This window comes from Pseudophryne corroboree, chromosome 1, assembly GCF_028390025.1.
Source record: "Pseudophryne corroboree isolate aPseCor3 chromosome 1, aPseCor3.hap2, whole genome shotgun sequence".
Taxonomy (NCBI): domain Eukaryota; kingdom Metazoa; phylum Chordata; class Amphibia; order Anura; family Myobatrachidae; genus Pseudophryne; species Pseudophryne corroboree.
In genome coordinates this window covers 699,856,338-699,881,139 of record NC_086444.1, presented here as the reverse complement: position 1 = coordinate 699,881,139, position 24,802 = coordinate 699,856,338, and the positions used below count along the sequence as shown (strand labels likewise).

Sequence of the window (24,802 nt, the reverse complement as noted above, 5' to 3'; positions counted from 1 at the left end):
CACTGTACACTGGTTGATAAAGAGATAGTAGTATACTCGTAACAATTAGGATGACACTATGACGGTATAAAGAATGAAAAAAAAACCACGGTTAGGTGGTAGGTATATAATAATAAATAATACAATTCTGGTCGGACGGACTGCCTGCCGTGTGCCGACACAGAGGTAGCCACAGCCGTGAACTACCGCACTGTGCACTGGTTGATAAAGAGATAGTAGTATACTCGTAACAATTAGGATGACACTATGACGGTATAAAGAATGAAAAAAAAAACACGGTTAGGTGGTAGGTATATAATAATAAATAATACAATTCTGGTCGGACGGACTGCCTGCCGTGTGCCGACACAGAGGTAGCCACAGCCGTGAACTACCGCACTGTACACTGGTTGATAAAGAGATAGTAGTATACTCGTAACAATTAGGATGACACTATGACGGTATAAAGAATGAAAAAAAAACCACGGTTAGGTGGTAGGTATATAATAATAAATAATACAATTCTGGTCGGACGGACTGCCTGCCGTGTGCCGACACAGAGGTAGCCACAGCCGTGAACTACCGCACTGTACACTGGTTGATAAAGAGATAGTAGTATACTCGTAACAATTAGGATGACACTATGACGGTATAAAGAATGAAAAAAAAACCACGGTTAGGTGGTAGGTATATAATAATAAATAATACAATTCTGGTCGGACGGACTGCCTGCCGTGTGCCGACACAGAGGTAGCCACAGCCGTGAACTACCGCACTGTACTGTGTCTGCTGCTAATATAGACTGGTTGATATTTAAAGAGATATTAGTAGTATACAACAATACTATACTGGTGGTCAGGCACTGGTCACCACTCCTGCAGCAAAAGTGTGCACTGTTAATTAATATAATTGTACTCCTGGCTCCTGCTAACAACCTGCAGTGCTCCCCAGTCTCCCCCACAATTAATTATAAGCTTTTAATTTATACATTGATGACTGTGCAGCACACTGGGCTGAGCTGAGTGCACACAGACTGAGTCACACTGTGTGACTGACTGTGCTGTGTATCGTTTTTTTTTTCAGGCAGAGAACGGATATAGCAGAGAGAAGTGAACGGATATATTATATTAAATAAAAGTTAACTAGCAACTGCACTGGTCACTGACTGTGGTAAACTAACTCTGTCTGCGACTCTGCACAATCTCTCTCTATCTAATCTATCTATCTCTATTCTAATGGAGAGGACGCCAGACACGTCCTCTCCCTATCAATCTCAATGCACGAGTGAAAATGGCGGCGACGCGCGGCTCCTTATATAGAATCCGAGTCTCGCGATAGAATCCGAGCCTCGCGAGAATCCGACAGCGTCATGATGACGTTCGGGCGCGCTCGGGTTAACCGAGCAAGGCGGGAAGATCCGAGTCGCTCGGACCCGTGGAAAAAAAAAGTGAAGTTCGTGCGGGTTCGGATTCAAAGAAACCGAACCCGCTCATCTCTACTTCAAAGCTCTGACCACATCGAGAGACTTTGACTCCTCCAAGGCGTCAGTAGCCACTGGCACCACAATTGGCTGGTTTACATGAAATGATGAAACCACTTTTGGTAGAAATTGCTAACGAGTTCTCAACTCCGCTCTATCAGCATGAAGATTAATAGGGGCTTTTGTGAGACAAAGCCGCCAACTCAGATATCCGCCTTGCGGATGCCAAGGCCAACAACATGACTACTTTCCAAGTAAGTAATTTTAACTCAACCTTACAAAAAGGTTCAAACCAATGAGGTTGCAGAAACTGCAATACCACATTAAGATCCCACGGTGCCACTGGGGGCACAAATGGAGGTTGGATGTGTAGCACACCCTTCACGAAGGTCTGAACTTCTGGAAGGGAGGCCAGTTCTTTTTGAAAGAAAATAGATAAGGCCGAAATTTGTACTTTAATAGAGCCCAACTTTAGGCCCGCATCCACACCTGCTTGCAAAAAATGGAGCAAACACCCCAGCTGAAATTCCTCCGTAGGAGCCTTCTCGGATTCACACCAAGACACATATTTTCTCCAAATACAGTGGTAATGCTTTGCCGTTACTTCCTTTCTAGCCTGAAGCAGAGTGGGAATGACTTCACTGGGAATACCCTTTCTGGCTAGGATCTGGCGTTCAACCGCCATGCCGTCAAACGCAGCCGCGGTAAGTCTTGATACACGCATGGACCTTGTTGTATCAGGTCCTTCCGTAGAGGAAGCGGACAGGGATCTTCTATGAGCAACTCCTGAAGATCTGGATACCAGGCCCTCCTTGGCCAGTCTGGAACAATGAGTACTGCCTGAACCCTTGTTCTTCTTCTAATCTTTATCACCTTTGGAATGAGTGGAAGTGGAGGGAACACATAGACCGACGGGAACACCCACGGTGTCACTAGGGCGTCCACCGCTATTGCTTGAGGGTCCCTCGACCTGGAACAATATCTCTGAAGTTTCTTGTTGAGGCGGGACGCCATCATGTCTATTTGAGGAATTCCCCAACGACTTGTCACTTCTTCAAAGACCTCTTGATGAAGACCCCACTCTTCTGGATGGAGATCGTGTCTGCTGAGGAAGTCTGCTTCCCAGTTGTCCACTCCTGGAATGAAGACTGCTGACAGCGTGCTTGCATGTCTTTCCGCCCAGCGAAGAACTTTCGTGGCCTCGGCCATCGCCGCTCTGCTCTTTGTTCCGCCCTGGCGGTTTATGTACGCCACTGCTGTTCTGTTGTCTGTCTGAATCAAGACTGGCAGACCGCGAAGATGTTCCGCTTGCAGAATGCCGTTGCAAACGGCCCTTAATTCCAGAATGTTTATGTGCAGACAAGCTTCCTGGCTTGACCATTTTCCCTGAAAATTCCTCCCTTGTGTGACTGCTCCCCAGCCTCGGAGACTTGCATGCGTGGTCACCAGGATCCAATCCTGAATCCCGAACCTGCGTCCCTCCAGAAGGTGAGAACTGTGCAGCCACCACAGAAGGGAGATCCTGGTCCTGGAAGATAGGATTATTTTCCGGTGCATGTCCAGGTGAGACCCGGACCACTTGTCCAAAAGGTCCCACTGAAAGACCCTGGCATGGAACCTGCCATACGGAATGGCCTCGTAGGCCGCCACCATCTTCCCCAGCAGCCGAGTGCATTGAAGAACTGACACTTTTGCTGGTTTCAGAATCTGTTTTACCATGTTCTGTATTTCCAGAACCTTTTCCACTGGAAGAAAAACTCTCTGCAATTCTGTATCCAGAATCATACCCAGGAACGACAGGCATGTCGTCGGAACCAACTGTGATTTTGGCAAGTTTAGGAGCCAACCATGTTGTTGCAGAATCGTCAGTGAGAGCGCAACATTTTTCAGCAATTGCTCCTTGGATCTCACCTTTATGAGGAGATCATCCAAGTATGGGATAATTGTGACTCCCTGCTTGCGCAGGAGAACCATCATTTCAGCCATAACCTTGGTGAAAATCCGTGGTGCCGTGGACAGACCAAACGGCAACGTCTGAAATTGGTAATGACAATCCTGAGCTGCAAACCTCAGGTATGCCTGATGTGGAGGATATATGGGAACGTGTAAGTTAGCATCCTTTATGTTGACTGACACCATAAAATCCCCCTCCTCCATACTGGAGATCACTGCTCGTAGAGATTCCATTTTGAATTTTAACCTTTTCAGAAAGAAATTTAGGGATTTTAGGTTCAGAATCGGTCTGACTGAGCCAGCCGGCTTTGGGACCACGAACAGACTCGAATAAAAACCCTCCCCCCGTTGTGACGGGGGTACTGTGACAATGATTTGATTTTGACACAGCTTTAGTATCGCTGCACATACCACTTCCCTTTCTAGCTGAGAAGCTGGCAAGGCCGATTTGAAAAATCGGTAAGGGGGCACGTCCTGAAACTCTAATTTGTACCCTTGGGTTACTATTTCTAATATCCAAGGATCTAGGTCCGACCGCACCCAGACCTGACTGAAGAGTTTGAGACGTGCCCCCACCGGTGCGGACTCCCGCAGAGGAGCCCCAGCGTCATGCGGTGGATTTGGTAGAAGCCGGAGAGTACTTCTGCTCTTGGGAACTTGCCACAGCCTGTGACCTCTTTCCCCGTCCTCTACCTCTCGCAGCAAGGAAGGAGGACCCTTGTCCTTTCTTGATTTTATTGGGCCGAAAGGACTGCATCTGATAGTGGGGCGTTTTCTTTTGTTGTGCAGAAACATAAGGCAAAAATGACGACTTACCCGCGGTAGCCGTAGATACCAGGTCAGTGAGGCCGTCACCAAACAAGACACTACCGTTAAACGGTAGAGACTCCATAGCCTTCTTTGAGTCAGCATCAGCATTCCATTGATGAATCCACAATGCCCTTCTAGCCGAGACAGCCATGGCATTGGCCCTTGATCCCAGAAGGCCAATATCCCTTGCAGCTTATTTTAAATATGCTGCAGCGTCCCTTATATGACCCAGAGTCAAAAGCAAGCTATCCCTGTCTAGGGAATCTATCTCAGATGACAGGTTATCTGCCCACTTTCAATAGCTCTACTCACCCATGCCGAAGCAACGGCAGGTCTGAGTAGCGAACCTGTATTGGATTTTGGATTTTAGTGTATTTTCCTGCTTACGATCCGCAGGATCCTTTAAGGCAGCCGTGTCTGGAGACGGAAGCTCCACCTTCTTGGACAGACGCGATAGCGCTTTGTCCACCGAGGGGATTGACTCCCACTTTTTCCTGTCCCCAGAGGGGAACGGATATGCCACTGGGATTCTTTTAGGAACCTGTACCTTCCTGTCAGGATTTTCCCAAGCCTGTTCAAAAAGAGCGTTCAGTTCATGAGAGGGAGGAAACGTTACCTCAGGTTTCTTTCCTTTATACATACAGACCCTAGTATCAGGAACAGCAGGGTCCTCCGTGATATGTAATACGTCTTTTATCGCCACAATCATGTACTGAATACTTTTGGCCAGTTTAGGATTTAATCTGGCATCACTATAGTCGACACTGGAATCAGAGTCCGTGTCGGTATCTGTATCCACTATCTGGGTAAATGCACGTTTCTGTGGCCCCGAAGGGGTCTGAGCTTGTGACAATGCATCTTCCATGGATTTCCTCCATGTCTGGTTCTTGGACTCTGATTTATCTAATCTCTTAGTCAACCGAGCCACATATATATTCAAAACACTCAACATATTTACCCACTCAGCAGTCGGCGGTGCCGACGCGGTCACTCCCAAAGTCTTCTCTGTCCCCACACCGGCCTCCTCCTGGGAAGAGCACTCAGCCTCAGACATGTCGACACACACGTACCGACACCTACAAGCACACTGGGCTATAGGGGACAGACCCACAGCAAAGCCTATTAGAAAGACACAGAAGGAGTTTGCCAGCTCACAACCCAGCACCCTACACGGTACTGAGACTTTACATACAATGCTTCAAACCTGCTAGCACTTAAATAATAAAGATAATAGCACCAAATCTACTGTGCATCCTGTTACTTGTGTGAGAGGTGCGGCTGCGCGTGTGGTGGTGCCTGCTGCCGTGCAGGTGTAGTCTCGGTACTCACCAGGCGCCGCTCTCTCTCTCACCTTCAGGTACCGGAACCTTCAACGGACCTGGCAAATCTTCCGTCGGATCCGGACACGGCGATTTCCTCTCGAATCTGACCGACGACCGAGCTGAGGAGAGAATAGTTTACCTTAAAGGGGTATCAACCCTTCTTCCACTGGAAAAGGGGATACCCCAGGGGTGACCGCGACCTTCACCGGTTGGGTGAAAGGTCATCACTGGCACAAAGCCTCAGCCACCCAGCTTTCACACACTCGCGCTCTCGCACGTAGTGTGATGAAAAGGATTCTCACGTCCGTGAGCAATCCCGACTCCGGCGCTCGGGGACAGACAAGGGACAAACGTACACGGATGCTACTCACCGTCACAAGTCTTGCACTCCGATCTTCTCCACTTACAGGTCCCTGTAAGGAGGCAAAGAGAAACAGCCGTGCAGGGCCAAGAACTACCCTAATGTGCGTCCGCTACACTAGCTACATAAACAGAGCCCTCAAACTAGCTCGTGTGGGTGGTGCAACACAACTTAAACAACGCATACACTTTGCCCTGCATGGTAACAGCATACATCACAATATCGGAATACAAGATCACACGGTGCTGTCCCTTTAAATCCCTCCCGCTGGAAAGGGGGTGGGCGCCGCACGGCCTACCCCCCTCCTGTACCTTCCCTTATGTGGGCCCCAGGCCTGCCTACCTAAATACATCAGGGTGGCCTGGGCCTAGCGCCCAGTGCCACCTGTACTCACCTCGGGGGTCTTATTCACTGGGCCTAGCGCCCCCTAGCTGCACACAGGCCGGAGGCCTGATTTCACCCACGGGCCTAGCGCCCGCCTAACCTGTCACTCGCGGGGTGACCTGGGCCTAGTACCCAGCGTCACCTTTAGATATCCCTAGCTGGCCAAAATGCCCTAGGGCCTAATGCCCTCTAATGCCCCACAGGCCTATTGCCTGATATGCCCCCGGGCCTAGTGCCCGCCTAACTGGTGCCACAGGGAGAGGGTGGCTTGGGCCTAATGCCCAAACCACCTAATCAAATAATGGCCCCCAATCTCCTATCTGCGCCCAGGCCTAGTGCCCGAATTGTGCCCTCGGGCCTAACTCCCGTCCCTGGTGGTCGAGGGAGGAAAAGGGGAGGGGGTGAGGGTAGCCTCACTGAGGCCTCACCTGATTCAGGGGTCTCCGGCACCCTCTTCTGCCGCTGGCCCATCCTGGCCAGCGGCGCCTCCGTCTCTTCTCCGCATCCAGCCGCCGCTGGACATCTTCTTCAAGGGGCCTGGCGTCTCCTGGCCTCTTCCGCGGCCTCAGGACCTCTTCACCGCTCTTCGGCGCGGCCCGGCGTCTTCTCCCGGCATCTTCTCTCTGCTCTTCCTGCCCGGCGTCCTCTTCTGACTTCGCGCCCCCGCGCGGTCTTTTCTTCAGGCTCCCGCCCGCCGTCTGACGTCATACGGCGGGGGCGGGGCCTATGACGCGGCGTGCGCCGATTGGCTCGCCGCGCCCCTCTCCGATTGGCTGCCGCTCCGGGAGCCGCGATTGGCTCCCGGAGGGCGCCAACATTCAAATACCCCCGCAGCCTCTGGTCCGGTGCAGGGAAAAGGGTAATCCCTGCACCGGACACCCGCCGCCACACACTGACAGGCGCTGGGGACAGACAAGCTGTCCCAGCGCTGTCAGCGACGTTGTCCCGCAGGGGACATAGGCTCCCTGGCTGCTGCAGCTGGAATGTGTCCTGTAAAACAGGACACATTCCCACACTTGTACAGCAGTGTGGAGGTCGAGGCCAGCGTCTCTGCAGCTTCTGTGAACAGAAAATGGCACTGGTTAGAGCTGAGAGGGCTAAGCCACGCCCCCTCATCGGCGCTCTTCAGTCCCGCTCAAATCCATATATTTATACTGGCGGGGGATCTATATTTAGTGCCTAGGCACTTTTAATATATGTATTTGCTAGTGTTAAGATTTCAGTATTCATGCCGCCCAGGGCGCCCCCCCCAGCGCGCGCGCGCCCTGCACCCTGCAAGTGCCGCTGTGTGTGTGTGGGAGCATGGCGCGCTGCGCGGTACCTCAACACTGAAGTCTTCTGTTGTCACTGAAGTCTTCGTTTCTTCTTTTACTCACCCGGCTTCTTTCTTCTGGCTCTGCAAGGGGGGTGACGGCACGGCTCCGGGAACGAGCAGCTAGGCGGACCAAGTGATCGGACCCTCTGGAGCTAATGGTGTCCAGTAGCCTAAGAAGCAGTGCCTTTGAACTCACAGAAGTAGGTCTGCTTCTCTCCCCTCAGTCTCACGATGCCGGGAACCTGTTGCCAGCAGTGCTCCCTGAACATAAAAAACCTAACATAAAGTCTTTTTCAGAGAAACTCAGTAGAGCTCCCCTGTTTGTGACCAGTCTCCCTGGGCACAGAATCTAACTGGAGTCTGAAGGAGGGGCATAGAGGGAGGAGCCAGTTCACACTCAATCAAAGTCTTATAGTGTACCCATGTCTCCTGCGGATCCCGTCTATACCCCCCATGGTTCTTGAAGTGTCCCCAGCATCCTCTACGGACTAAGAGAAAAGGATTTACCGGTAGGTATTAAAATCCTATTTTTCTCTTACGTCCTAGAGGATGCTGGGGTCCATATTAGTACCATTGGGGATGTATGAGAAATAGGATTTTAATTACCTACCGGTAAATCCTTTTCTCGTAGTCCGTAGAGGATGCTGGGCGCCCGCCCAGCGCTTCCTTATCCTGCAGCGGTTTTTTGGTTCAGTACTGCCTGGTTCCTAGGTAAGTTCTTAATTCTTTACTGTTTCAGTACTGATTCAGCTGTTGCTGAGTTTTCTGTCATGTTGGCCAGATTGCTTTGTTGTGTGATCTGGTATGAATCTCGACACTATCTGTGTATTTCCTTTTCTCAAAGTATGTGGGCCCTCATTCCGAGTTGTTCGCTCGGTATTTTTCATCACATCGCAATGAAAATCCGCTTAGTACGCATGCGCAATGTTCGCACTGCGACTGCGCCAAGTAGCTTTGCTATGTAGAAAGTAATTTTACTCACGGCTTTTTCATCGCTCCGGCGATCGTAATGTGATTGACAGGAAATGGGTGTTACTGGGCGGAAACACGGCGTTTCAGGGGCGTGTGGCTGAAAACGCTACCGTTTCCGGAAAAAACGCAGGAGTGGCCGGAGAAACGGTGGGAGTGCCTGGGCGAACGCTGGGTGTGTTTGTGACGTCAACCAGGAACGACAAGCACTGAACTGATCGCACAGGCAGAGTAAGTCTGAAGCTACTCCAAAACTGCTACGAGGTTTGTGATCGCAATATTGCGATTACTTCGGTCGCACTTTTAAGAAGCTAAGATACACTCCCAGTAGGCGGCGGCTTAGCGTGTGTAACTCTGCTACATTCGCATTGCGACCGATCAACTCGGAATGAGGGCCGTTGTCTCCTCTGGCACAGTTTCTAGACTGAGTCTGGTAGGAGTGGCATAGAGGGAGGAGCCAGCCCACATTGTTAAACTCTTAAAGTGCCAATGGCTCCTGGTGGACCCATCTATACCCCATGGTATTAATATGGACCCCAGCATCCTCTACGGACTACGAGAAAATTATTTACTGGTAGGTAATTAAAATCCTATTTTTTTTACAGCATACAGTACAGGGACACAGCACCCCTGCATTTTCACAGCACCCCTGTATTTTTACAACACCCCTGTATTTTTACAGCATACAGGACAGAACAAGTGTTCCTTTATTTTTACAACACCCCTGTATTTTTAAAGCACACAGAACAGTGCCCCTGTACAGCACAGGACAGCAACACCCTGTAAAGCACCCCTAACAGCACAGGACGGTATCCGTTCAGATGGTCGACCATGTTATGGTCGACAGTCATTAGGTCAACCACTATTGGTCGACATTGACATGGTCGACATGGACACATGGTCGACACATGAAAATGGTCGACACACGAAAGGTCGACACATGAAAAGGTCGACATGAGTTTTTAAAAAAAAAATCTTTTGTGGAATTTTTCCATACTTTATGATCCACGTGGACTACGATTGGGAACGGTAATCTGTGCCGAGTGCAGCGGTAGCGGAAAGAGGCACCTTGGCCGAAGCACTAATTGGGGTTCCCCGTCACTTTATGCAAAAAATGACACCAAAAAAAGTAAAAAAAACTCATATCGACCTTTTCATGTGTTGACCAATGTCGACCAATAGTGGTCGACCTAATGACTGTTGACCATAACATGGTCGACCATTCATACCGGAACCGCACAGGACACCAAAGGACAGCACCCCTGTACAGCACAGGATATTAACACCCCTGTACAGCACCACGAACAGCACAGGACACCCCAGGACAGCAATCTTGTACAGCACCCCTAACAGCACAGGACAGCACCCCTAACAGCACGCAGGACAGAACCCCTAAAAAGCACACATTGACTCTACCCGATGTCACCACCCACAGAGAGACAGAGGTCTGTCTCCCTCACTCTCCAAGTCCGGAGTGAAAATGGCGGTGACACGCGGCTGGAATCCAAAACCCGTGAGATAGATATATGTATATATATATATATATATATATATATATATATACTGCTCAAAAAAATAAAGGTAACACTAAAATAACACATTCTAGATCTGAATGAATGAAATATTCTTATTAAATACTTTGTTCTTTACATAGTTGAATGTGCTGACAACAAAATCACACAAAAATTATCAATGGAAATCAAATTTATTAACCCATGGAGGTCTGGATTTGGAGTCACACTCAAAATCAAAGTGGAAAAACACACTGCAGGCTGATGCAACTTTGATGTAATGTCCTTAAAACAAGTCAAAATGAGGCTCAGTAGTGTGTGTGGCCTCCACGTGCCTGTATGACCTCCCTACAACCCACACAAGTGGCTCAGGTTGTGCAGCTCATCCAGGATTGCACATCAATGCGAACTGTGTCAAGAAGGTTTGCTGTGTCTGTCAGCGTAGTGTCCAGAGCATGGAGGCGCTACCAGGAGACAGGCCAGTACATCAGGAGACGTGGAGGAGGCCGTAGGAGGGCAACAACCCAGCAGCAGGACCGCTACCTCTGCCTTTGTGCAAGGAGGAACAGGAGGAGCACTGCCAGAGCCCTGCAAAATGACCTCCAGCAAGCCACAAATGTGCATGTGTCTACTCAAACTATCAGAAACAGACTCCATGAGGGTGGTATGAGGGCCCGACGTCCACAGGTGGGGGTTGTGCTTACAGCCCAACACCGTGCAGGACGTTTGGCATTTGCCAGAGAACACCAAGATTGGCAATTGGCATTGTCTTGCATTAGGAGGAACCCAGGGCCAACCGCACCAGCATATGGTCTCACAAGGGGTCTGAGGATCCCCTCTCGGTACCTAATGACAGTCAGGCTACCTCTGGCAAGCACATGGAGGGCTGTGCGGCCCCCCAAAGAAATGCCACCTCACACCATTACTGACCTACTGCCAAACCGGTCATGCTGGAGGATGTTGCAGGCAGCAGAACGTTCTCCTTGGCGTCTCCAGACTCTGTCACGTCTGTCACATGTGTTCAGTGAGAACCTGCTTTCATCTGTGAAGAGCACAGGGCGCCAGTGGCGAATTTGACAATCTTGGTGTTCTCTGGCAAATGCCAAACGTCCTGCACGGTGTTGGGCTGTAAGCACAACCCCCACCTGTGGACGACGGGCCCTTATACCACCCTCATGGAGTCTGTTTCTGATCGTTTGAGTAGACACATGCACATTTGTGGCTTGCTGGAGGTCATTTTGCAGGGCTCTGGCAGTGCTCCTCCTGTTCCTCCTTGCACAAAGGCGGAGGTAGCGGTCCTGCTGCTGGGTTGTTGCCCTCCTACGGCCTCCTCCACGTCTCCTGATGTACTGGCCTGTCTCCTGGTAGCACCTCCATGCTCTGGACACTACGCTGACAGACACAGCAAACCTTCTTGCCACAGCTCGCATTGATGTGCCATCCTGGATGAGCTGCACTACCTGAGCCACTTGTCTGGGTTGTAGGGAGGTCAAACAGGCACGTGGAGGCCACACACACTACTGAGCCTCATTTTGACTTGTTTTAAGGACATTACATCAAAGTTGAATCAGCCTGTAGTGTGTTTTTCCACTTTAATTTTGAGGGTGACTCCAAATCCAGACCTCCATGGGTTAATAAATTTGATTTCCATTGATAATTTTTGTGTGATTTTGTCGTCAGCACATTCAACTATGTAAAGAACAAAGTATTTAATAAGAATATTTCATTCATTCAGATCTAGGATGTGTTATTTTAGTGTTCCCTTTATTTTTTGGAGCAGTGTATATATATATATATATATATATATAGTATAGTATAGTATAGTATAGTATAGTATAGTATAGTATAGTTAACCTATTTTGTCAACATACAGGTATATAAAGCAGTAACATTGTTTGACTGAAGATAAGCTGAACCAGAAACACTGAAGTTTAAATTGTAGTTGCTACGCTTTAGTACATGCTCTGCAGTTTCCTTGCCAGGTACTGTCCACTCATAATAATTAGAGATGTGCACTTGAAATTTTTCGGGTTTTGTGTTTTGGTTTTGGGTTCGGTTCCGCGGCCGTGTTTTGGGTTCGACCGCGTTTTGGCAAAACCTCACCGAATTTTTTTTGTCGGATTCGGGTGTGTTTTGGATTCGGGTGTTTTTTTCAAAAAACCCTAAAAAACAGCTTAAATCATAGAATTTGGGGGTCATTTTGATCCCAAAGTATTATTAACCTCAAAAACCATAATTTCCACTCATTTTCAGTCTATTCTGAATACCTCACACCTCACAATATTATTTTTAGTCCTAAAATTTGCACCGAGGTAGCTGTGTGAGTAAGATAAGCGACCCTAGTGGCCGACACAAACACCGGGCCCATCTAGGAGTGGCACTGCAGTGTCACGCAGGATGTCCCTTCCAAAAAACCCTCCCCAAACAGCACATGACGCAAAGAAAAAAAGAGGCGCAATGAGGTAGCTGTGTGAGTAAGATAAGCGACCCTAGTGGCCGACACAAACACCTGGCCCATCTAGGAGTGGCACTGCAGTGTCACGCAGGATGGCCCTTCCAAAAAACACTCCCCAAACAGCACATGACGCAAAGAAAAAAAGAGGCGCAATGAGGTAGCTGTGTGAGTAAGATAAGCGACCCTAGTGGCCGACACAAACACCGGGCCCATCTAGGAGTGGCACTGCAGTGTCACGCAGGATGGCCCTTCCAAAAAACACTCCCCAAACAGCACATGACGCAAAGAAAAAAAGAGGCGCAATGAGGTAGCTGTGTGAGTAAGATAAGCGACCCTAGTGGCCGACACAAACACCGGGCCCATCTAGGAGTGGCACTGCAGTGTCACGCAGGATGGCCCTTCCAAAAAACACTCCCCAAACAGCACATGACGCAAAGAAAAAAAGAGGCGCAATGAGGTAGCTGTGTGAGTAAGATAAGCGACCCTAGTGGCCGACACAAACACCGGGCCCATCTAGGAGTGGCACTGCAGTGTCACGCAGGATGGCCCTTCCAAAAAACACTCCCCAAACAGCACATGACGCAAAGAAAAAAAGAGGCGCAATGAGGTAGCTGTGTGAGTAAGATAAGCGACCCTAGTGGCCGACACAAACACCGGGCCCATCTAGGAGTGGCACTGCAGTGTCACGCAGGATGGCCCTTCCAAAAAACACTCCCCAAACAGCACATGACGCAAAGAAAAAAAGAGGCGCAATGAGGTAGCTGTGTGAGTAAGATAAGCGACCCTAGTGGCCGACACAAACACCTGGCCCATCTAGGAGTGGCACTGCAGTGTCACGCAGGATGGCCCTTCCAAAAAACACTCCCCAAACAGCACATGACGCAAAGAAAAAAAGAGGCGCAATGAGGTAGCTGTGTGAGTAAGATAAGCGACCCTAGTGGCCGACACAAACACCTGGCCCATCTAGGAGTGGCACTGCAGTGTCACGCAGGATGGCTCTTCCAAAAAACACTCCCCAAACAGCACATGACGCAAAGAAAAATTAAAGAAAAAAGAGGTGCAAGATGGAATTGTCCTTGGGCCCTCCCACCCACCCTTATGTTGTATAAACAGGACATGCACACTTTAACCAACCCATCATTTCAATGACAGGGTCTGCCACACGACTGTGACTGAAATGACGGGTTGGTTTGGACCCCCACCGAAAAAGAAGCAATTAATCTCTCCTTGCACAAACTGGCTCTACAGAGGCAAGATGTCCACCTCATCATCATCCTCCGATATATCACCGTGTACATCCCCCTCCTCACAGATTATCAATTCGTCCCCACTGGAATCCACCATCTCAGCTCCCTGTGTACTTTGTGGAGGCAATTGCTGCTGGTCAATGTCTCCACGGAGGAATTGATTATAATTCATTTTAATGAACATCATCTTCTCCACATTTTCTGGAAGTAACCTCGTACGCCGATTGCTGACAAGGTGAGCGGCGGCACTAAACACTCTTTCGGAGTACACACTTGTGGGAGGGCAACTTAGGTAGAATAAAGCCAGTTTGTGCAAGGGCCTCCAAATTGCCTCTTTTTCCTGCCAGTATAAGTACGGACTGTGTGACGTGCCTACTTGGATGCGGTCACTCATATAATCCTCCACCATTCTTTCAATGGGGAGAGAATCATATGCAGTGACAGTAGACGACATGTCCGTAATCGTTGACAGGTCCTTCAGTCCGGACCAGATGTCAGCATCAGCAGTCGCTCCAGACTGCCCTGCATCACCGCCAGCGGGTGGGCTCGGAATTCTGAGCCTTTTCCTCGCACCCCCAGTTGCGGGAGGATGTGAAGGAGGAGATGTTGACAGGTCGCGTTCCGCTTGACTTGACAATTTTCTCACCAGCAGGTCTTTGAACCCCAGCAGACTTGTGTCTGCCGGAAAGAGAGATCCAAGGTAGGTTTTAAATCTAGGATCGAGCACGGTGGCCAAAATGTAGTGCTCTGATTTCAACAGATTGACCACCCGTGAATCCTTGTTAAGCGAATTAAGGGCTCCATCCACAAGTCCCACATGCCTAGCGGAATCGCTCCGTGTTAGCTCCTCCTTCAATGTCTCCAGCTTCTTCTGCAAAAGCCTGATGAGGGGAATGACCTGACTCAGGCTGGCAGTGTCTGAACTGACTTCACGTGTGGCAAGTTCAAAGGGCAGCAGAACCTTGCACAACGTTGAAATCATTCTCCACTGCGCTTGAGACAGGTGCATTCCACCTCCTATATCGTGCTGAATTGTATAGGCTTGAATGGCCTTTTGCTGCTCCTCCAACCTCTGAAGCATATATAGGGTTGAATTCCACCTCGTTACCACTTCTTGCTTCAGATGATGGCAGGGCAGGTTCAGGCGTTTTTGGTGTTGCTCCAGTCTTCTGTACGTGGTGCCTGTACGCCGAAAGTGTCCCGCAATTCTTCAGGCCACCGACAGCATCTCTTGCACGCCCCTGTCGTTTTTAAAAAAATTCTGCACCACCAAATTCAAGGTATGTGCAAAACATGGGACGTGCTGGAATTTGCCCAGATTTAATGCACACACAATATTGCTGGCGTTGTCCGATGCCACAAATCCACAGGAGAGTCCAATTGGGGTAAGCCATTCCGCGATGACCTTCCTCAGTTGCCGTAAGAGGTTTTCAGCTGTGTGCGTATTCTGGAAACCGGTGATACAAAGCGTAGCCTGCCTAGGAAAGAGTTGGCGTTTGCGAGATGCTGCTACTGGTGCCGCCGCTGCTGTTCTTGCGGCGGGAGTCCATACATCTACCCAGTGGGCTGTCACAGTCATATAGTCCTGACCCTGCCCTGCTCCACTTGTCCACATGTCCGTGGTTAAGTGGACATTGGGTACAGCTGCATTTTTTAGGACACTGGTGACTCTTTTTCTGAGGTCTGTGTACATTTTCGGTATCGCCTGCCTAGAGAAATGGAACCTAGATGGTATTTGGTACCGGGGACACAGTACCTCCAACAAGTCTCTAGTTGGCTCTGCAGTAATGATGGATACCGGAACCACGTTTCTCACCACCCAGGATGCCAAGGCCTCAGTTATCCGCTTTGCAGCAGGATGACTGCTGTGATATTTCATCTTCCTCGCAAAGGACTGTTGGACAGTCAATTGCTTGGTGGAAGTAGTAAAAGTGGTCTTACGATTTCCCCTCTGGGATGACCATCGACTCCCAGCAGCAACAACAGCAGCGCCAGCAGCAGTAGGCGTTACACGCAAGGATGCATCGGAGGAATCCCAGGCAGGAGAGGAATCGTCAGAATTGCCAGTGACATGGCCTGCAGGACTATTGGCATTCCTGGGGAAGGAGGAAATTGACACTGAGGGAGCTGGTGGGGTGGTTTGCGTGAGCTTGGTTACAAGAGGAAGGGATTTACTGGTCAGTGGACTGCTTCCGCTGTCGCCCAAAGTTTTTGAACTTGTCACTGACTTATTATGAATGCGCTGCAGGTGACGTATAAGGGAGGATGTTCCGAGGTGGTTAACGTCCTTACCCCTACTTATTACAGCTTGACAAAGGCAACACACGGCTTGACAAATGTTGTCCGCATTTCTGGTGAAATACTTCCACACCGAAGAGCTGATTTTTTTGGTATTTTCACCAGGCATGTCAACGGCCATATTCCTCCCACGGACAACAGGTGTCTCCCCGGGTGCCTGACTTAAACAAACCACCTCACCATCAGAATCCTCCTTGTCAATTTCCTCCCCAGCGCCAGCAACACCCATATCCTCCTCATCCTGGTGTACTTCAACACTGACATCTTCAATCTGACTATCAGGAACTGGACTGCGGGTGCTCCTTCCAGCACTTGCAGGGGGCGTGCAAATGGTGGAAGGCGCATGCTCTTCACGTCCAGTGTTGGGAAGGTCAGGCATCGCAACCGACACAATTGGACTCTCCTTGTGGATTTGGGATTTCGAAGAACGCACAGTTCTTTGCGGTGCTTTTGCCAGCTTGAGTCTTTTCATTTTTCTAGCGAGAGGCTGAGTGCTTCCATCCTCATGTGAAGCTGAACCACTAGCCATGAACATAGGCCAGGGCCTCAGCCGTTCCTTGCCACTCCGTGTGGTAAATGGCATATTGGCAAGTTTACGCTTCTCCTCCGACAATTTTATTTTAGGTTTTGGAGTCCTTTTTTTACTGATATTTGGTGTTTTGGATTTGACATGCTCTGTACTATGACATTGGGCATCGGCCTTGGCAGACGACGTTGCTGGCATTTCATCGTCTCGGCCATGACTAGTGGCAGCAGCTTCAGCACGAGGTGGAAGTGGATCTTGATCTTTCCCTAATTTTGGAACCTCAACATTTTTGTTCTCCATATTTTAATAGGCACAACTAAAAGGCACCTCAGGTAAACAATGGAGATGGATGGATACTAGTATACTTATGGATGGACGAGCGACTGCCGACACAGAGGTAGCTACAGCCGTGGACTACCGTACTGTGTCTGCTGCTAATATAGACTGGATGATAATGAGATGAAATCAATATATATTATATCACACTAGTACTGCAGCCGGACAGGTAGATATATTTATTATGTAATGACTGATGACGGACCTGCTGGACACAGTCAGCTCAGCAGCACCGCAGACTGCTACAGTAAGCTACTATAGTAGTATGTATAAAGAAGAAAGAAAAAAAAACCACGGGTAGGTGGTATACAATTATGGATGGACGAGCGACTGCCGACACAGAGGTAGCTACAGCCGTGGACTACCGTACTGTGTCTGCTGCTAATATAGACTGGATGATAATGAGATGAAATCAATATATATATATAATATCACTAGTACTGCAGCCAGACAGGTATATATATTTATTATGTAATGACTGATGACGGACCTGCTGGACACTGTCAGCTCAGCAGCACCGCAGACTGCTACAGTAAGCTACTATAGTAGTATGTATAAAGAAGAAAGAAAAAAAAAACCACGGGTAGGTGGTATACAATTATGGATGGACGAGCGACTGCCGACACAGAGGTAGCTACAGCCGTGGACTACCGTACTGTGTCTGCTGCTAATATAGACTGGATGATAATGAGATGAAATCAATATATATATATATAATATCACTAGTACTGCAGCCGGACAGGTATATATATTTATTATGTAATGACTGATGACGGACCTGCTGGACACAGTCAGCTCAGCAGCACCGCAGACTGCTACAGTAAGCTACTATAGTAGTATGTATAAAGAAGAAAGAAGAAAAAAAAAACCACGGGTAGGTGGTATACAATTATGGATGGACGAGTGACTGCCGACACAGAGGTAGCTACAGCCGTGGACTACCGTACTGTGTCTGCTGCTAATATAGACTGGATGATAATGAGATGAAATCAATATATATATATATAATATCACTAGTACTGCAGCCGGACAGGTATATATATTTATTATGTAATGACTGATGACGGACCTGCTGGACACAGTCAGCTCAGCAGCACCGCAGACTGCTACAGTAAGCTACTATAGTAGTATGTATAAAGAAGAAAGAAAAAAAAAACCACGGGTAGGTGGTATACAATATTATATATATATTATATACAATTATATATATATATATATATATATATATTAAACTGGTGGTGACTGGTGGTCAGGTCACTGGTCACACTATCAGCAACTTGCAAGTAGTACTCCTAAGCAGACAATCACAATATATATTATACTGGTGGTCAGTGTGGTCACAATGGAAGTGTGGCACTCTGGCAGCAAAAGTGTGCACTGTACGTTATATGTACTCCTGAGTCCTGCTCTCAGACTCTAACTGCTCCCCACTGTCAGTGTCTCCCCCACAAGTCAGATAATATACAGTCACACTATCTATCACTTCAGCAAGTAACTAGTACTCCTCCTAATGCTCCCCAAAATTACTACTGTGTCTCTCTCTACTGTCTCACTCTCTTCTCTATAAACGGAGAGGACGCCAGCCACGTCCTCTCCTTATGAATCTCAATGCACGTGTGAAAATGGCGGCGACGCGCGGCTCCTTATATAGAATCCGAGTCTCGCGATAGAATCCGAGCCTCGCGAGAATCCGACAGCGGGATGATGACGTTCGGGCGCGCTCGGGTTAACCGAGCAAGGCGGGAAGATCCGAGTCGCTCGGACCCGTGTAAAAAAACATGAAGTTCGGGCGGGTTCGGATTCCGAGGAACCGAACCCGCTCATCCCTAATAATAATTACTCTTTTTGCTAGCAGTTGATCTCTGTTTAAACAACAACTATTTTCTTAAAGGCTAAATCCACCTTTGTGGACATCATTAAGAGGTAAAGGAATAATTATAGTCTGAATGTTGCTTGATGTCGCTGTGATGTTGAGCAACACACATTGCCAACTATATAATGCTCATTTTCATGGCAGAACCAAAATGTATATTTATGGTTGGCTCAGTCTAACTACATAGTGCTACCAGCGCTATAACATGTAGATTTTAGGAATCTCTTACCAAGCTCCATATCTCGGATTCCCATGTAACTTTCCAGCAAGTCATCCACCTTACGTGATGCTTCTTCTTCCCCATCACTCGGCTGTAGAACAAATAACACTGAAATGTCAATGTGTGCTATAGTTTGTCATACTAATATGCTGCTGAGTGATGCCAAATATAACAAGACTGCAGTAAACATCTGAGCATTTAGAGGTTCGTTTGTGAGGTGTACTGGTTGCGCTCTATAAGATCTACTAGTCTACTTCCAGTCTGTGACCCACAATCATCACTTCCGCTTGTGGCTATATCCGTGAAAAATTGCTTTTTTACCCAATACTGAATTCAAGATGTCCATGGAGACTCCATTTGTTAAATACATGTAAAATTTAGCAAAAATATTTCCAACTGTGTACATATTGGATTTTGGGTTTACATACCACATATTAAAATATTGAGAAAATAGAAGTCTCTGTTGAAAGCCCTTATTCAATTGCAAAGGTGCTTGGGTAGTGTGAGAAAAAAAAAAAAAAATAAATACATACATAAATAAGTAATTATTAATAATAATAATAATAATAATAATAAACAACCCTCTATTACCGGGATGAAGGTGAAACGTTGCTGAGAGGAGCTAAGGACTGCCAGACACCCCTTTCTTTTTCTGGAAGGACATACCTGTGGCACCTGTGGCAGAAATATCCTGTACCCAATTGCTGGGTGAGTATCATTTGGAATTGCCATCCTCACTGTCATCTTACTATTTATATGACCCCATAGATCCATCACTTTGGATATCAAGGACTAATACCAATATTTAATTAAGGACTAATGACTCTTTAGATAATGATGGTGTACTGACATGTGCAGGTTATAGTTATATGTATGAGATCTGTGAGAATACAGATATTTTTGGCTGATACCCATCCCTCTATCATTTATTGTATCTGCAATATATTGCCTTGTACACCGATATTCCTTGCTGTATTTTATATTTATTAAAAGTTTGTTTTTTATACATCTGTCTTTTTTGCTGCATGTGTATTTACACAAGACTGATGATATTTAGACAAGTGATCTTGGGAGTTTACCACGGGCAAACACCCCCTGAGAAACCCAGATGTGAAGATATCTACTCTGCATAGAGTAAGTAGTATCGTATGCTTGATCCTTCTTTGATGACTTATGGTTCTTAATGGGGGATACTCTGGGGGTCATTCCGAGTTGATCGCTCGCTAGCAGTTTTTCTGCTGCGGGGTACACTGGGTTCCACAGGGAATAACATCGGGTGTAGAGTAGGATCTTGATCCGAGGCTCCAACAGGCTAAAAGCTTTGACTGTTCCCAGAATGCATAGCACCGCCTCCTCTATAACCCCGGCTCTGTGCACAGGAGCTCAGTTTTGTAGTTGGTGCCATGCAGTGCAGGCATACAACAGGAGGGCTGCTCAGGTAGCCCTAAGAAGAGCTTTTTTAAGTGAAATTTGAAGACTTCAAGGGCTGCAGCAGAGACACTGTCAGTGTTAGATGTCAGTCAGACATCTCCTGCTGCAGCTCCATCACCACCCCCAACGGCTCTGTATACTCCCGCGCCCTGGTTGCCGGGTACTTACAGCGGAGGCTCCGGTTTTCATCAGTCAGACACACACACCACCGAAGTTCTCCAAGATCGCGTGTCCGCGCTTAGGTTCTCTTTAATGTATTCCTCCATAGAATGCGTCTCAGGCAGAGACAACGGGTAAGTTCGGCCTCGAGGTGGAACCTTCCCTGGAACGAGATCAATCGGGCAGTCCCATTCTCTATGAGGAGGAAGGATATCAGCAGAAGCCTTACTGAACACATCCGTGAAATCTTGATATGGAGGAGGTGGAACATCAGACGACCTGGGGGAGGAAGAACAGACAGGCAATACTTTAAACAAACATGTCTCAGCACAGGAGGAACCCCATGCCAGAATCTGCGTAGTCGTCCAATCAATAGATGGATTGTGAAGACGGAGCCATGGAAGGCCCAGGACCACAGGATGTGTGGCTCTTGGAATCACTAAAAAAGAAATAAATTCGGAATGAAGAACTCCCACTCTCAGACGAACTGGTAGAGTCCTTAGGGAAATAACTGCATCAAAAATCTTGCTGCCATCCACGGCAGTTAAGGAGATGGACGAAGGAAGTCTCTCGGTGGGTAGGGACCACCGTTTAACATAGGCTTCGGTAATAAAGTTCCCAGCTGCTCCGGAATCAAGGAGGGCAATGACGTTCCGATAACGTTGAGCAATTTGGAGCGACACTGGGAGATTACAATCATGAGGAGATGGAGAGGAGATCATTACTCCTAGCCGGCTCTCTCCTGGGCGAGCTAGGGTTTGGAGTTTTCCCGGACGTTCGGGACAGGCATTAATGGTGTGAGACGGAGCTGCACAGTAAAGACAAAGAGACTCAGAGAGACGTCTTCGGCGCTCAGCAGGAGTTAAACGGGAACGGCCAATTTGCATGGGCTCGTCTTTAGATGGTGACAGTTGGCGAGGAGGAGGAGCAGAAGATTTTGGAGCAGATGATCTTCCACGCTCAGTTGCTCTCTCTCTGAAACGTAAATCAACTTTCGTGCAGAGTGAGATTAGCTCATCTAACTTGGAAGGTAAGTCTCTGGTAGCTAACTCATCTTTAATACGCTCAGATAAGCCATGCCAGAATGCAGCATACAGGGCCTCGTCGTTCCATGCCAGTTCGGATGCCAGGATCTGGAACTGTATAAGATATTGTCCTACAGTACGTGATCCCTGGCGTAAACGGAGAATCTCAGATGAAGCTGAAGTTACCCGGCCTGGCTCGTCGAAGATACGCCTGAATGTTGACACGAATGCAGTGTAGGAGGATAGCAGGGTGTCGGACCTCTCCCATAACGGTGATGCCCAATCAAGGGCTGAGCCACTGAGAAGAGAGATAATGTAGGCAATTTTTGTACGGTCACTGGGAAAATTGCCAGGTTGTAGCTCAAACTGAATCTCACACTGGTTGAGAAATCCCCTGCAGAATCTTGGAGATCCGTCAAATTTTGCTGGTGTTGGAAGATGAAGACGTGGAGCAGAAATGGGTAAGGTGGGTGGGGTTATAGCTGGAGTCACTGTGGTTGACGCACCGGACGCGTCTGATCCACGGGGGGTTGTCTGAATCCCATCCTCTGTCATCTGTTCATTTCCACCAATCTACTGTTTGCAATGTTAATCTGCATAATTGCCTAGCCAATCCCTTCCTTGCTGCAGGTATAAGTATTCTGTGCCTGAGCAAGGAAGGCGTCAGTGCTTTGGTTGTCAAACCTAGTTCCAGTTTGTCTCTCTCCTGTGGTTGTTTTCCAGGTTCCAGTTCCTATCTCCAAACCTCCACTAAAGAGACCCGCACCAGCATTCCACCTGCGGTGTAGCCTGACTCTCCTATCCATTTGGATTCATCTGCTTCCAGCTACAGATCCACCTGCTTACAGCAATCAGCTTCCAGCAGAGATCAGCCCTTCTTAAAGTGCCGGTACCCTTTTCTACAGATTACCATTTATCACCGGTATTATTATTTCACCGCTCTCAAGCTCCAAACATCACTTTCATATTTCATCGCTCTCAAGCTACATTTATTATTTAACTGGTTCCAGCCAGTATTCACTCCGTGTCAACATCAGTCTGGTTTCAGCCAGTATCCACAGCAGCCGTTTTACCCACAGCAGTCCAGCTTTTCCTGGAGCACCAGCTGGTACGATCCTGGGCTATTTCCATTGCTACAGTCGGGCCTGGTAAGGACTTTCCACCTAGAAGATTATTAAGAACTATCTCATACTACCAGAGCCCTGTGGCCCTTGCCACCCTGTAGTACCCAGGAACTGTATTATTTCCCTGCTGAGTTTTATGTTTTCTTATTTGCTGCTGTGTTACGGAGTATGTCATAATAAACATCATTGACTTTTATCCTGGTTGTCGTGGTCACGCCTTCGGGCAGTTATTCTACATGTTACTTACATGTCTAGGGGTCTGATACAACCTCCCAGGTTCCGTTACATCTCAGCCCCTACAACTGAGGCTGCCTCCCGTCAGCTCAGGCCCTCAGTTGTGACAATATATATATATTAAAAAAAAAATTTTAAGGGGCATCGCAGGAGGGAGGTTGGCAGGGGACACTGCAGTGAAGGGGTTTATAGTCCTCGGGTTTGTGCTCACCGGGAAAGGGGGAGAAATATGGTGCCGGGGCATATAGTTATCACGGGGGCGTTGGAAGGTGGATATTCTCCACTTGCCCTAATCTTCCTCCCGGCTCCCGCTCACCCTCCGCCGCTGACAGGGGTCCCGGAGTGACAGGGGCAGCACAGCAGCAGTGATGGACTGCCGCAGCTGCCCCTGAACCTCATCACTGCTCCAATGCCGCCGCTGATGAGTCCTGATGTCCCGGGGCAGGAGTGAAGTACTCCCGCAACCCGTCCCTGTTACTCCTCCTGCCGCCGCTGCCGCGATGACAGGGGCAGCACGGCAGCAGTGATGGACTGCCGCAGCTACCCCTGAACCCCATCACTGCTCCCTCCAATGCCGCCGCTGACGAGTCCTGATGTCCCGGGGCAGGAGTGAAGTACTCCCGCAGCCCGTCCCTGCTTCTCCTCCTGCCGCCGCTGCCGCGATGACAGGGGCAGCACGGCAGCAGTGATGGACTGCCGCAGCTGCCCCTGAACCCCATCACTGCTCCCTCCAATGCCGCCGCTGACGAGTCCTGATGTCCCGGGGCAGGAGTGAAGTACTCCCGCAGCCCGTCCCTGCTTCTCCTCCCGCCGCCGCCGCCGCGATGACAGGGGCAGCACGGCAGCATTGATGGACTGCCGCAGCTGCCCCTGAACCTCATCACTACTCCTGCTCCAATGCCGCCGCTGGGATCCTGGGCTGGCCAGCAGTGAGGGTGACAAAAGTAGGTGGACACTGTCAGCCTGTGTCCACCTACTTATCGTTCAGTTGGGGGGAGAGTTTCCCCTACACCTGAACGATTAGTTGGGAAAATCAAACAGGTTTGATTTTCCCAACTAGTTGGACAGACCGTTTCTGGCCGTTTTTTAGCGTGTGGGAGCAAACGGCTGATAATCGTTTCCTCCCACACACTGCTAGATTATCTTTCCAACCAGCCAACTAGTTGGCTGGTTGGAAAGATATCGTCCTGATGTATGGCCAGCATTAGGTGGTGTCTTCTTTCCACCTTAACCAGGAGATTGTGGTTCCGGCCTTTGTCTCTCCTGAATTGTCTTCCAAAGAGCGGTCTTTGGATGTGGTACGGGCTCTCCGCATCAATGTGAAGAGAACTGCTCCTATCAGGAAGTCTGATTCTCTCTTTGTGCTGTTTGGTTTTCACAAACGTGGCTGGCCTGCTCACAAGCAGACCCTGGCCAGATGGATTAGAATGGTGATTGCACATGCTTATGTACAGGCTGGACTTCCAGCTCCTGCTACCATCAAGGCCCATTCTACTTGGTCGGTTGGACCTTTTTGGGTGGCCCGCCGTGGTGCGACCCTTGAACAATAGTGCAAGGCGGCTACGTGGACACGTTCATAAGGTTCTATGCCTTTGATACATCCATCTCCCAGGGTGCTTCCTTTGGACGCCGGGTTCTTGTGCCCGCTACAGTGCATCTCCTCCCATGAGGAACTGCTTTAGGACACCCCCGATGTTATTCCCTGTGGAACCCAGTTTACCCCGCAGCAGAAAACGAGATTTATGGTACGAACTTACCATTGTTGAAACTCTTTCTGCGAGGTACGCTGG

At 48.7% G+C, this 24,802-nt stretch overlaps 1 protein-coding gene across 1 annotated transcript in view; it reads right to left on the bottom strand.

The window, feature by feature from the left end:
• Window positions 1-24,802, bottom strand: part of GIPC3 (GIPC PDZ domain containing family member 3) — a 303,143-nt gene that overhangs the window by 66,882 nt on the left and 211,459 nt on the right. Inside the window, exon 5 of the mRNA XM_063931102.1 lies at window positions 19,049-19,130. Within this exon, the coding sequence (XP_063787172.1) occupies window positions 19,049-19,130 (82 nt within the window). The remainder of the gene's footprint in view (window positions 1-19,048; window positions 19,131-24,802) is intronic.